At 43.0% G+C, this 15,524-nt stretch overlaps 1 protein-coding gene across 1 annotated transcript in view; it reads right to left on the reverse strand.

The window, feature by feature from the left end:
* Positions 1-7,116: 7,116 nt before the first annotated feature.
* Positions 7,117-15,524, reverse strand: part of SLC2A13 (solute carrier family 2 member 13) — a 142,507-nt gene continuing 134,099 nt past the window's right edge. Inside the window, exons 8-10 of the mRNA XM_053977949.1 lie at positions 14,849-14,970; positions 14,576-14,728; positions 7,117-13,465 (exon numbers count right to left, since the gene is read on the reverse strand). Coding sequence (XP_053833924.1) covers positions 13,239-13,465; positions 14,576-14,728; positions 14,849-14,970 — 502 coding nt within the window. The 3' untranslated portion in view covers positions 7,117-13,238. The remainder of the gene's footprint in view (positions 13,466-14,575; positions 14,729-14,848; positions 14,971-15,524) is intronic.

The raw sequence follows: 15,524 nt of genomic DNA on the forward strand, positions 1-15,524 counted from the left end.
TGGTTTGCACAGCCAGACTTCTAAACCATGTAACTATCACTTAGCCAATTCACTGCCCACTTCCTAAGGCTTGACATAAGCAGATTTTCTTTTTTAGGTTGCCTCAATTTGTTGTCAAAGCAAACTCCCTATTTTTTTTTTAAGCTGCAATCTTCTTCACAGGAGATATAATTTATTTGAATAACAGCTATGATTTTCTGAAAGCTCAGCTGTTACCCATGGTTTCTAAAGCATAGTTTTTCACTCAGTATGACAAAGTCAATTCAGATGGTGCCACACCAGCAGCAGCCCATGCTGGCTTGAATGTTGCTTTCCCAACAGTCCCTCACACCTGGTACATACCTGCCAGTCCTTCCAGTGGTGTGTGTCCAGCTTCCCAGCTGATGTGTCCCCAACGCACTTGGCCTACCAGCCTGCAATACACAGTGGCAGAGGCCAGAGAGTGGCACATAATAGCTAAAACCTCCAGCACTGTATGCTTTAGACTAAAGGTGTTTTATTACCCCAGCAGATGTAAAAGTGCCTGATGGCCAAAGAGTTCTTTGGTGTCTGGATGAGAGAGGTGCTGGTGACTCAAACAGAGATGAACTGCCATTGACTTGCAGTGGAGATTCTGCTCCTGATGTCTTTGATGGTGGCATTGTTGCTGGGACTTTTAAGCCGTGGTTAGTTTTACACTGAAGTGAGCTACCCACATTCAGGAAGATACTCCAGATCTGCAGAGCTGGCCTCTGAGCCGACATATTCCCAGTCTGTGCCTATGAACCTAAGGGCCAAAGAACGCAGGTTGGAATGGAGATGGGAAAAGAGGGACAGTTGCACCATATGGATGTATGAGTAGGGGGTTTCAAATGCTCTTTATTAAGTTATTGCTCATATTTATCATCATTAAAAGCCTCTCAGTGTTTATTGCTTATTTTCACTTCAGCCACTGATACAGAAGATCTCACAATCTGTCCAGTTCCAGCCATGTTTTAGCCTGGACTGCAGTGAAATTCCACTGCTCAGTGCCAGAAACTCACCCTCTGACTGGCTGTACATAAGAGCTGCATATATGTCTCTAATGCAATAATTCACCACTTGGGATATCAATCACTGTAGATAATCATGTTTCAAAGCCTTTGGATGAAAGTATATAAATTCAAATTACATTCCCATTTTTACCTGTAATTGCAAAGCAATCAGAAGAAAGAAAACTATCTTTGTGGTGGTTTGTGTGCTGGCAATGATGACAACTAAGGCTGCATGGTCTTTTTAGCCACTAGACAGGTATTCTAAAGTAGTTACATTACTATTATTGCAATTAAAGAGGCCTGTGCTTTATCCTTAGCTCAGCACCAGTCTGCCCCTCTGCTTGGGTGCTTTCTTTCCCTTGATTTTTTGTGACTTCAGGGAAGAGCTGAGTTTGGTTTAATAGCAAGTAGTAACCTCAAACTGCTTTCTTCAGCTGATAATTCAGCAGCCGATACTATAAATCCATCAATATTTGTAGTCTACAGTAATGACTGTCATCTCACTAAATGCATTCAGGCACCACCAGCTTTCTCTGAGGCAACAGCTTAGGCAGAGGCACCCCTTTTTCATCCATGCCATTCTTCCTGGCAGCATGCTGAACCTCCAGGGAGGCCATGGAAATACACGTCTTTAACTGTTTGGTAAGCATCAATTATAAGTAGAATTTTGTTGGGGAAAAGGACAGAAGGGTACCTTTAACTAACCAAAAACACAGGAGCATTTGTTTATCGGTGGCAGTCAATGCTTCTAAACAGAGATTGAAAGACTCTCACTGAAAATACTACCATAAGCTTCAGTCAGAATCAGTTTTAATAAGCAGCTTGTAACTTAATTTCCCTCCAAAATCAGCTCTAATTACAGTAACCTGCAAGGTAAGGTTTTCTGGGCAAGCACCAAAAGAAGTTTGGTCATTAATGGGCAGTTTGTTGCTGGATGTTCTGCCAAGAGCCTCTCCAAACTTTGTAGAAATTCTTATTTCATTTTCATGAAGGATTATCATTATAGGAAATGAGAGGCTTAAATCTTCATACTAGTAATTATTTCTCTGGTAGAAACTGTGAATTGGCTTTTTAAGGGTTTTAACAGATAGGAGATTGAGGGAGGATGAGGTTTCCTGAAAAAAATATTTAACTCTCTGCATTCAGTGCCTACTCTGTCCTCATGAAAGTCAATGACCTTTCGGCAACGCTTCTTCAGCCCGCTCTCCCTGACAGCCTCTGACGGGTTAGAGGTGACAATCCAAGTCACCCAAATCAGAGCTTGCTTCTCCAGGGCTGGTGATGTGGAACTCCAGCCAGGTCTCCTGACTCTGTGCTGAATACTGAACATTGCCCCCTCTCCAACCATACTGCAGTGACTCCACATCCTGATGGCGCTTGCTCTGGTGCCACAGCCCTCTGGATGTGCAAGCTGACAGGACCAGCTTGAGGTGAGCTCTCACACAGTGCGGCTGCAGAGGGTGCTGGTACACCTGCTCTGTGGGAGGTGATGGGGGATCTTGGGCCCAAACACAGAGGGGTGGAGAGTGAGTCAAGATAAGGCAGGAGGCCCAAAGAGGCCTGTTGAATTATTTAACAGAGCTGAGAGAAAACATGTCCAAATGAACAATTTATTTGTGCCCGTTTGCAGAGAGAGTGCTGTGATTTACTGCCAGTGTCACACTCAGCACATGGGTGCTGGCCTGGCCCAAGGACCCAGACCTGTGGCTGATCGTAGCACAAACCAATATGTCTTACTGCAGAAGATTTATTTCATTTCCTGGGCTGGAGTCATTATTGGGAAACAGGAGATCTGTAAGTAGCTTTGCTCTCCAGAGAAGCTGCACTCCATGCAAACAAATGAATTTTTGGAGAGCCCCAAAGCAGCTGAAGTTGGCAGGGATCTCCAAGCTTGCCCAGTGCAAGCCCCACTCATAGCCAGGCCAGCCGGAGCAGGGTGCTTTGGGCCACGGCCAGCTGCTATCACCAACACCCAGTTTGGGGCTGGAGGAATAAGCCCTGCCAGGTAGGGGGCTCCAGGGAAGCTGTGCCTGCTCACAGCACCTGCAGCAGATGGAGGCAGCCACAGCCTGAGCCATTTCCTCCCTGCGCTGAGAGCAAGGCAGGGGCCTGAGGCTGGAGGAAGGGGAGCTGTAGGTGTATGGGGAGGGAGGCTGGGTGCTGCTGCTGCCCTGCCCTGCTCCACCTCCTTAGAGCACAACTCCTGCCTCTCTTGCCTCTCCTCACCCACATTTCTGTGCAGCAATGAAGAGCAGCAGTGTTTCACCCCAACACCAGCTTGCAGTGCACAGCCACCGAGCTCCTCCAGCAGCCCTGCAACCTTGGGCTGCACTAACTACGGGCACTCATCACTCTCCCACCAGGAACTGTGAGGGTCCCAATGCCCCCAGTGTATCCCTGTGAATCCCACCAGCCACAAGGAAGCTTGACATATAAAGAGAATACAAAAGCTATCTCATCTGGTACCAGGCTGGGGGTGGCAGTTAGCCTTCACCCAGCTTACAAAAACTTTGCTTGCTCTTGACTTTTTCCCATCATTTTTAGCAGCCCATGAGAGGAGAGCAGTGGGGACACCAGCTCCAGCTTAGTTCCAAAGCTTCACCGGGCATCTACCTCTCCCTCAGCCCCCTCAGCCAACCTCCAGGTTATAAGTACCTCAAACACCAGGGAGAGCACAGGAGAAGCCATACAGCATGAAACTGACTGACTGCAGTCACATCTTGTGACAAACCAGTGACAGGGCAACTGATCAGACATCCTGAACAATGAAGGAGCTCGCTGGGAGCAGTTAGACAGTTTTGATGCCATCTCACCATGAATATGTTAGAACAAGTACCAATTTCATGGCAATACTTATTCCAAGGCATCACTTCCTAGTGGGGATGTGGCCACCTGCTGCAGGCCACAACTGCCACTTTAGGGATGGAGAAGTCATCTGGCACTTGCAGGACAGCTCCTTACATAACTGCCAACAGCCTCCCCTTTGCAACTACAGCTATGCTGAGTGACCCTGAGTGAAGGCTTCAGGTAGAAAATCTGTATGTGTGATTTGGTGACAGCTGGATGGTGACACAGGGTCTTACCAGCCTCAGCTGTGGAAATGGTTTTGAAAAGGAAAAGCTGTGGGGCTGGGAAGGCTGAAAATGCCACATATTAATGAGAAGGGCAGGATGTGCCAGCAGAGCAGGGCTTGGCTCACCCTGTTCCTGTGCCTTGTCACCATGCACAAACTGGTGGATGCAGCTGGAAACAGAGAGCTGGCCGTGGAAATGGGGACTAATTCCCTGTATATATGCAATTTTGATAGATTAGGCAATTAAAGTACACTGCAGCACTCAAGAAGTGTAAAAAAAAAATTAAAAACTGAAGACTAAGCCTATGAATCTGAGTCCTGGGAAAAAAGCCCTTGCTTTTCAGAGAGATTTAGATCTTGAATCAGCTGCATTCTCAGCCCAGTTGTGCCTTCTGACTTTGCCCTCCTCTACCCAGGACAGCTTGACACTGTCCCCTGACATCACACAGTGGTGTGGCAGAGATGCTATGTCCCCACACTCACACTTCACTAACCATCCTCCTCCATACCTTATGCCTACTTCCTTCCCCCAGGCTCTGCTCAGGATTTGCTTTGTGCTTTTTCCTGCTCATGTTGCCGTGGCAACCTGATCCAGTCTCTATTCCACAAATCACCTTGATTGTGAAGTTTAGCTAATCCAGCCCCCTCTGCCCTCAAACTGTTCCTGTATCTCAAACTGCCTCCCTGATGGGCCCCCAAACTCTCACTGTTTCTTCAGACATGGATATTCCCCACCTCTCCAGCCCCCTTTCTCCACCTTTAATGATATCTAAGTAACTCTCTTTCCAAATGGGTATGGACATGTGATTCACTGCTTTTGTGATTGTTTTCCCTTCTCACACCTGAGCCCCCTCAAGGGATGTGCTCCCTTGGCATCAGTGCACTGCAGCTTCTACGCTCCTTACACTGAGCATAACTCCCGCATCTTTGTGAGGATCTGTGTATTCTGATCTTCTGAAGAATGATCCACAGAACAGGGCTGCTTTGGAAGCCTTTCATTTCCCTGCCCTTTTCTACCTGCAATAAAAGGCACCTAAGTCCCCCCAGTTTGGTGCTGCTGTTAATGTGTTACAAGACTGTGGGTAGGTCATTTTGGATGTGTGCTTCTCTTTCTTCCTTCACACAATACATCTTACTGCTCTGTGTATGACTCCCTGCTTTTGTTTGGCATTAAGGATTCTATCTGAGCTTTCATGGGATATCACAGCACCCAAAATCAGAGTGTGCTAGCTAAGGCAAAGGTTTCACACATCAGAAAAACAGATGGATCCTGTATCCTCCTGAAACCCAGATCCTGACATCTCCTATAAAAGTATCCAACCAAATTAAACTCACACCGCCCTCCAGATTTTTCTGTCAAAATCAAGATGCAGAAAATATTCCTGGTAATTCTGCAGTTAACTCTCAAAAGGCAAAAACTTTCTAAACTTCAGGTCTATGCAGACCTTCTCAATCACACACACACAATGCTGGTATGGGGTAGGTAACACACATTAAACGAGGGAGTGAAAACCTGCCCTGGAGACCAGCTAACAAACAGCCCCAGGATGAGACTGTGGAACTGCTGATGGCAAGTGTGTGTGACTGGTTCCCACAAAGTTCAGCTGGTTTCTTGATAGGCTGAATGTGTTAGACTGTCCATCAGGAGAAGAGCTGAGATGTCATTCATTTTGGGTCAAGTGGAAGTGAAACTGCAGCAGCTGAAGTGCCCAAGTATGTTTGTGCAGGGGAGGTATGTGGGTGAGAGGTAAACTGGAGGGACACCAGCTCAGGGGACAACTGGCAGCAGGTCTCTTCAACCAGCCCAGAGCAACTCAGCAGGTGACCACTGAGATTAGAGAAAAAGGACTTTTTTTTTAAGCTTTCTTTTAAGTTCCCCACTTACTTCCCACAAACAGTAGGAGCCTTGAAAGAAGCATTTTGTGCCTTGTGCAAAGCAAAGGCCACACAGCACTCTATGGGTGACTTTAGTTCAGATGGAGCATCACCCAGTCCTGATCCTGAAAATGCCCACAAAGATTTAGAGCAATTACTGTAACTGCCTGCAGTTCAGTTCTACACAAGGGAGAATGCATTTGGCAAAAATCAATCCATCAGTAGTTGCTTTGTAAAAGTAGCTGGAGCACAGAGAAATGGCAGAAGGCAAAAAAAAGAGTATTTAACAGCAGAGCCACCAGATTTTCATTATCCCACAAAGCTGCCATGTAGTTTTGGTGACAAGTAATATGAACTACAGTCACTCATCACCTTTATAAGCACTATCAGCCAGACACCTAGAAACAGAAGCTGTCAGTGCACAGTGCTGAGCTGCCTCGCTCTTCTCTTGGAGATATGCACTGCCACAGATACAGGATTGCCAAGCTTCTCCCCATTGGCTGTGATCTCTCTGCACCCTGGACCAAAAGGCTACAGCTCTGTCAGAGCCAGCTCTGGATCTCACCGGGACTCAACTGTGGTACCTGTGGTGGGTGGATGTAACAGAACCATCTTCCATTTGTCTCACCACCAGAGGGTGCGATTCCTCTGTCACACCGGGGAATGCAGCCAGGGCAGCCCGAGCACAGCACAGTCACGGTCATGCTGCTTTTTTTTAGCCATCAAACTGTTTCCAGCAATTTTCTTAATAAAACACACAGAATTAGGACAGTTCCCCATTAGAAAACAGCAACACCTGCTCTTTTCCCAGTCCATAATCAAGTCTGATGGTGTAAATTGCTGTAAGGAAACCGGTCTGTTTGGGCAGAGGACATTGCAAACTCATGGTGGCACATTGGGACAGTTGGCAGCTCTGCATAGCTGCATTCAGCTCTTCACAAAAATCCTCCAGAAAGGAAGGGACACTTACCTGGTGTCACAGAACCATTCTCTGATTTGAAAAACATCACATTAAGATCATATTCAAAGCTGTTCTTACCCTTCCCTTATTTCAGGCAAGCCCATGGCTTATCTGAGCTCATTTTGCTGAGCAATGCGAAGCTGCCACTCTAAAAGGTGACCCGAATACTCAAACAAATGAAATCTTGAGAAAAATTCTGTAATTAAGTATCTCACCTTTTATTTTGTTCATTTACACTTCTGGCACTGACAATTCTTTGAAGATATTTATTTTTATGTAAAGACCAAACTTCATTAAAGCAATCATAAGTCAATTAAATAATTTTACATCACTTAAGTTTCAGAAAATGTACAACACTTTCATACATTATAGGCTTGACCGGTTGGAAATGGAAATGGCACATTTTCGACATGGTTAAGAAATGACTTGGACAACCCAGCAAATTGTTTTGCCAAAACCTGCTTTGTACTGAATACCATAACCCGTGCCCAGGGATTACAGTGTGCCTGATGGCACCATGTGCACATTATTCAGCATGGAATTACCACTATCAACTTGGTCCATAATAACGTGTCAAATATTCTAGATGGCATCTGTCACACAAAGATCCGGTTAACTATTTTGTAGAGGAGTGAGATTCACAAAGGAAAGCAGAGACATGACTCGTGCCACTTCCCAGTGATGTCCCGGACCAGCAGGACACTGAGCACATGGAGAATATCAAGCACATGAATAATCCCATCAGTTTCACAGGGACTGTTGGAACACTTGAAATCAAACAGATGGCAGGCGTGCACTAGGCAGGGCCCGCAGTGTAACGCAGCATCCCAGCACAATGAAACCACCTCATTTCACACCTGCTGAGGATCCATGAGGTTTCTCCTGCAGAAGTCACAATGATGGTCATACATTCAGTCCTCTCCAAAGTCTGTGTAATGTTTAAGGCAGCAAGAGAAATTTGCCTTTATTTTAACACTTTAGAAACAGATGGTTCCTTTTGAAATAGGTGGACAATATTCATAATTCATCGGTATGCTCCTTATTTATATAAATGTCATGAAAGACCAAAGCAAATTCTGACAAAATTTTTCTCAACAAAATCAAGGAGAGTAACTGAACTGGAGTTGAAGCTTTAAAATTACATGTGCCAGATCATCCACATGTAACATACTGTCTAATGACAATGTGAAAAAGCAGGGATTTAGATGAAGTCTGTATTGTGAAGGCCTGACCCTTGTCAAATTTCCCCTGGCATGAGTGAGCTCTACTGAAGCCAGCAAGTGAGCACCTCTGATGAGAGGTGTAAGATTAAAAACATGCCACTGGTTCACACTAACAGGTCATTGTGGCTAAAGTATATTCTCATATACAGAACTCTGCAACACTATTAACACCCATTTACAAAACACTACAGTGATGGTTATTGGCACATAAAAAACTCCTTCTCTATATGAAAACATACACAAAATAGATAAGAACTGCCTTTTTTCAGCCTTTTAAAATCTATATATAGTTGCCTTTGAGGAATTTTAACCCCCAGTATCACAAACAACAATATTTCTTTAACAATGTTCACCTAGAATTTTACTGTGCTGACATTTGAAACACTGCCACAATCTAGACCACTGTGGATTATGCTGAACTGTACTGTACACAAGGTGATGAAGATTGATAGAAAACCACTAAGATTTTTGCACAAAAGTATGACTTGTTAAAATCCAGAGAACAATTGAGTCACTTTATAGGCAGCAGCTACATGTAAGCTGTAAATGTTACCCGCAATAAAAACACATTTTGCCATAAAGCACATATTGTGGCATTATCTGCTTCTGGCCTGGTACACAAAGCTTGATTTTCTTCCCAATGCAGAGGAATGGGTTTGGTTAGCTTCATTCTCTCAAAAAAAAAAAGTGCACACATATATTACTCTTTAAAGTGCTTTGCAGAACCATCTCTTCTGCCTTGATTTCTACCCCAAGATCATTCTCCGCTGTATAGAGTCTGCCTCTTCTGCAGTAGTGATGTTCAGCCAACAAAGCCAACAATGCAAGTAAAATGTCAAAATGACCATGTTAGAAGAGCATCACCAAGAAGTAGAAAGCTGAGTGAAAAGTGGAGAAGTACAGGGTCTGTCTTTTCCTTGCCCACTGAATGCCTGTGGGACTGCACCCAATACTCCCATGGCCTAAGTCAAGACCCTTGCTTAGAGCCTGTAGCAGTCCCTGAAGGTCAAAACTTCTCAGTGCTCAGCCCAAGTGACTACGAATGGCAAAAGAGATTTCACCAAGGAAAAATGTACAACTTTACCAACTCCACTGCCACGTCCTCACCTCCACACAGGCATGGAAGAGCAACACTAGAGTGCTTCTTCCCCTGACAGCCCCTCCATTCCTATCCACAGGACCGAGCACAGTCCCTCTCTCCATCATCCTCACCCCACAAGGGAGACAAGTCAGAGACTGCTCCTGCTGGCTACAATACCCATCTCTACTGAAACTTGACTTTGTGATACTTTTGATGCATCATTTCCTTCTTCTCCCCTCGCAACCCTAACCCATCCAAAAAGAAGTTAGTGTTGGAACAATGGTCCTTTGTGATTTACCCCTTCTTGCCCCACAATTTCTACCAGTGTTGTCACTGCACTTCCCAAGGAAATGCCTCCAAGAGTGACTGACCCAAGGTGCCCACACAGCAATGAAACTCCAGCCCTCCAAATGACTCCTGGGCCTTGCTTTGACTCTATCTATTTTCAAAACAGGTTTGGTTCTCTTGTTAAAAGATTATTTTGATCAACAAAGTGACAAGGGGAATAAAAAAGTGCCAAATTATCTCAAATTACTCAGCATGGTGAACTACTATATGCAAATTAACATGAATTAAATTTTAAAATATTAAAAATGCATCAGGACTTGTTTCTTTTATAGCTGGTGTTAGTAGAGTTGGTGGATAATTCAGAATTAAAATATCTCTACCAGCAGCATTACTCTAACACTCCTGATGCAGAGAATACCTGAATTAAGTGTGCAGTCCTTGTGAAGAAACAATTTCACATCTTCTGCAAAAAGCTTTCAATAAAAGAATATTGTGCTTAGACATATTATTTATGCTACTTCATAAATGAAATTCTTGTAATAAGACATTATTCAGTTACACTGTATTTTTATTCCTTTATCTGGAATGTTACTAAGTCTACCTCTAGCAGAAATCTCTTAAAACTTAAAATACTCATAAATATTAAAAATATTTGCAAAATAGAAACACATTTCTAACTTTCATAATAAACTCTCAACGTTCACAGATTCTAAAAATAAAACCCTAACAGCATAAGATTAATTTGAAGTATCTGATCTCATTTTTAATATTAATGATGCTTGGTACTATGTTCAGTGTTTGTAAGGTATGGAATGCTTTCTTGGTGTGAAGAAACCCAAAAAGGAAGACTTAAACCCCGCTCTCTGTAGGCATAGAACAGGGAGGGACAATAAAGAAGCCAATGTGTATTTTGTACCCTCATGGCCAGTAGCCATGAGGAATAAAATACATCTTTCAATTGCTATTCCTATGCACAGGACCAGGCACCCTGTCTTGGGAGAAAGGACAGGGGATACAAACCTTCAGAAAACCGTTTTCAGTAAGACTGAACCTGTGTTGAGAAAATGAGCCCAGTGCTGTACGCGACTGAGTGCCCCTTTGGGAAGGTCCATGAAACAAGGCTGGCAGAGACGGTCTTCTGCTGCTAAAAAGCCCCAGCACTGCCTGCAAAACAGAAGAGGCTGCTGACCTCGTGACACTGACCTTTCCAGTGACTTTGCTTCAGTTATGCCCAATCCCTGCACCTTCCCTCTCCCTGTGGACACAAGTGAGGTCAGCGCTGACACGGGGCTGCTGCTGGGACGCTGGCTCCCACCTCACTCCCACTCCAGACACACCAAGCATGGGAATGTTCAGAGCTGTGAAGGTGAGTGTGGGCTTGTGCTTTTGGAGCCATCAGAACCCTAAGTCCCCATCCCCAGAAGCCAGAAAATACCCACTAAAACCACTTAAACTGTGTAAGCACAGATTGGCTGTTACACACCTATTCACACACTGCTCTAGGTAACAAAACTGCTTCCAATTCGGGTCTTCAAACGCAATTTTTTGGTTTCTGAAAAAAGTTAATTTCTCCATGAAACGATTTTGTTCTTCTCTGTGCCAAGTATCTCTTTTTCTCATTTCAGGTACTGCACCTTGATGAAGGCTTCAAAGAGGTGAAGGGAGACATCCTGCAGGAGGGGCGTTTGTAGAGAGGTCTGAGGACCTCATCATTTGCAATAGATAGATCTGGAGATATCAGCATTTTCTACAGCTGGTGCTTTCAAGCATAAAAACATTGTGCGCTTAAAAGGGAGGCAAGATGGAAGGCATGCGAATCCAGCCCTCTCACTGCACAGGAGACATTCAAGATCAAGCTGCTCTTTGCAAAGATTAATTTGAAATTCCCTCTGTCTACTATGTTTTTCCCTTTTAACCCCAGTCAAGTCACAGAAGGATTCCTTAAAATGTTTTCTTTCCAAAGTATTTCTCTGATTAACAAAAAAGAAAAAAGAAAAGAAACCAAAATACATCCAATAGGTCAATAATTGGGGAATAAGAACTCCCCCCATAGAAGATAACATAATGCCAGACTTCTTTACAACAACAAAACTTCATGTTATCCAATAAAAATAATTTAGTAACAAATGTCCAGGCTTGGTTTTGATAGCAATCCAGCGTTAAAAATATTTTTCAACTCAAGAAAAACCACAAACCAAATCTATAAAACCTAATGAGCCTAATGATTTCTTTAATCTTTACACAATGAAAAATAAATGTATTTTTTACCAAATAAATGGGCATCAGCCCACAGGCAGAGGAATTTTCCCACATTCTTTCATGAAGCAAATGTTTCAAAGATAAGAATTTGAATTGTTGATGCTTTCAAACTCATATCTTCGGAGACTTAAAGCAGTGAGGACAGGACAAAGAAAAAACAAATAATATTTTTATGTAACTGCATAAAATTCAATTTGCCAAGGCAAGCAATCATAGCAAGTGAATAAAATACCATTCATATTTTCATTACCATGCTAAAGGCAGCCAAGTTAGGTTTGTGCCTGACATTTTCTTGACAAGTTTGCAATGCTTCGGTAAGGCAATTAATATGAGATGCAGGCTTCTGCCCATGGCTAATATTTCTCTTTAGATCCAGCAAGACACCAATTGACTGAGGAAATTTGAAAAAAAATGTGCTGGGAGTCATTTACTCGGCACATATGGAGATAAACTGAAGGCAATGATTATTCACAAGCAAAAGGCGCAGGAGGGATGACCACTGTGCATTTAGCAGCACAAACCCTCTCCCCTTCTTCTCTTTCTTTTAGCTAACGGTATTTTTGTGTTCAAAACTAGGCACAAACCAATATGCTCAAATGCTAAAAAGGAAAACAAGTATATATATATATTTTTTTTTTTAAACCAAAGCCTCTGTGTTGTACCTAGCAATATAGACCAGTGCATTTGTACGTGTGGCCACATACTGAGCTCTGTTTTCCTGCTGTCAGTAATTAATTTTGCCCATTTTTCTGACAAACATAAACTTCCAACTGCAGTGTGTTCTCAGGAGCAGCATGGATGGATAACCCAGTGTAGCACAGACACACACCACCCTAGTGAACCCCCATCCAGGGGAGTATGGCTCTCTACTTGCTACCTTAAATAAATAATGGAAATTCTCTCTCTTTGGGTAAATTTGGGAAATGTCCCTCTGATGGATACAGCAGGTCTTTGTATTTTCCCGATCAGTTAAACCTTTTAAATGGTTACTGTTACAGCAGCTTATGCATTCATCCTTTGTTATACTGCACAGCAGAGCTTCTTCCTTGGCTCCTATGGGATGGGGATCCAACAGCTGTCAGCTCCTTTCTCGTCAGCCACTTGATTATTTTAGGTTTTGTCAGTATTGGAGATAAGGACAGCCCCTGACCATCTAGGATAGCCTTCTGTATTCATCTGGTACAGTGCACCCTACTAAACATCTGGGGATGGAGCAGTGTCACACACACTTGGTAAAGTCACATAATTGTGGAATTCAATCTCTTTTGGAAGCCATTGCTTTCAGTTATCAAGAAAACGCTAGCATATCGAATTTCCTCCCAAATGGAGCATTTTTGAACATGAAGGCATTTTTAAATACACAGTAAAAAGGAGGACCAGACCAGAAGCAGGGCAGTGAGGTCATCAGAGAGCTGCTTTTCCCCCAGAAGGCTTTTAAATGATTAAATACATCAGCAGCTGAAAATTATTCCACATCAGAAGCATCATTGTCAGAAAGATGGTAATTACTTCCCTTCACCCGAATATACTCGATATACCTCCCTTCATCAGAATCTGACATACCACATGTACATAGCCTGTTTTCAAACAAAGATTCAATTTCCTCCAGTTTTTTCCCTTTAGTCTCAGGAAGGCAGCCGTAGATGAAAACCAGTCCCAAGGCAGCAAACCCTGCGTAGAGGAAGAAGGCTCCTGCAATGTAAAACCATCGTCACAGTCAGTTACAGAGGTTCCCATCCCTCCTCTGTGCCAGAGCAGGGGGAGTGACAGAAGCAGCAGGCTGTGGCTTCAACAGAGAGTGTGAAAGCAAAGGCTGGAGTGGCAGGGTTACAACAATGAGCGGTGGGGCTGCAGGTGTAGGAGAAGGACTCTTTACTGCCTCATTCCTCACCAAAGAGGAAATTCCAAATTGACAAAGGCAATTCCAAGTCATGTGAAAGATAATACACATCCTTTCTGGGCAAGTCACTCTGCTCTTAAAATAAACAGCAATTAGACAATGACATGTCCAAATGAAAAAAAAAACAGATGTGAAAGGAAAGAGCTTTCTTGGTTTGTCTCGACAGTGAAGGACACATTAAGACAAGTCCTCAAAATGAAAAGCTCCAGCGAAAGAAATGAGTCAGGATTAAAATAATGTTTGTGACTTTTACACCTAATTATTATTTAAAAGTGACAATCCTGAGAAAGATCTTGTTCCTGCCCACAGTCCACCATACCTAGAGGGGCAGAGCAGGTAGCAAAGGACCAACAAACATTTTCCTTAGTGTTGCCACACTGATGGCTCAAAGAAATAACAAGTAGAGCTGAAAGGCTAGTAAGGATGTGAAGGTCATATCAGTTCCCTGGCAGATTAATGTGATTTAAATTACTTGTACTGGAGTGGCTGAGCAGTAACCTGACAAACTCCACAGGGTGCCACAGACAGCACTTTATCAACAGCTGTATTTCTGCAAGTACCATCTGATACTGGCCTTGGATATCACCATAAAGTCGAAAACTGCAGATGCTGTCACCTTAAGTGGGAGTCAGCATTATTTAACTAAATCAAAAATGGTTTTTTTTCAGCTTCTCTGTTTTAATCAACTGTCTAGGTTATCAGTTAAGGACAAAAAAAAATGCTTCTTATGAAATCTAGACCAAACTCTATGATCCAAGCAGATCTCTAGTCTTAGGAAACCACAGTGGGTTGAGAACACTGCTTTGACACTTCATAGCAAAACCAGTGGAGGGACCCAGAATCCAGAGAAAATCTCAGTGCCAATGGCAGTAGTGTACATATGGACATGTACTGTTACTTACCATAGTATGTCAGATATTCAGCTGTATGCAGAAATGTCAGTGACACGAGCACATTGAACACCCAGTTGACTCCAGAAGAACACGCGTTTCCTGTACTTCTAGCCCAAAGTGGATAAATTTCAGAATTGACAGTCCAGGGCATAGGACCCATCCCTAAGAATTAGGAATAAAAAGATCAACCTGACTTTAATGGCTGGACTCAAAAATAAATTTAACATGTAGATTCATTATTTGACATTTTAAACCTTTATGCAAAAACAAGTATTTTCTTACCAGGTGCAAAGAAAACCAAATACAAAATAAGGCCCAGAAGTGCTGTCCAAGAATACGGAGTGGGGCAGAAATTGTATGCCCAAAATAAATCTTCCTTTTTGAATACGGTTTCGTTTGAACACCTGAAAATCAACAAAACTCCTTTTTATTAAAGAATTTTCAGGGCACTAGTTGACATTGCTACATAAACATGGCAAATAATGTCTTAACAGAAGCTGGCTAATGTACATGTAAGATAAAAAAAACTTATTCCCTGTAAATGTATCAAGGTCCTTGAGCAAAGTTCTACACTCAGAAATGTGTTTCTTTCTCAAGCCTGGTGTAAGGGTAATCAGAACACCCCTGAATTTAAACACTTGCCTTGTATTTACATATCTCTTTCAAACAACCAGTCATTACTACAAAAATGGTGATACCAAAGCCATCAAGACCAATTCACAGGAATATCACAGTGCAAAATCATCTGCAGCAGCAGGACTTTGAGATAAAAGATGCTGCACACAAGGATTTAAGGTCAGATGGAAGTTAGTCCTTATATCACTGCTGAACCAACTACATGTGGCACACTTCAGGTGTAGTCAGCAATGTCTGTGGAGTGTTCCAAGGTCAAGTGAAGTTATAAAGAAAAGAGGAGTTAATTTTCCTTCCTACACAGTGAAATAGTTTAGGAGAAGGT

The sequence above is a fragment of the Vidua macroura genome, chromosome 5 (assembly GCF_024509145.1).
Source record: "Vidua macroura isolate BioBank_ID:100142 chromosome 5, ASM2450914v1, whole genome shotgun sequence".
Classification (NCBI taxonomy): domain Eukaryota; kingdom Metazoa; phylum Chordata; class Aves; order Passeriformes; family Viduidae; genus Vidua; species Vidua macroura.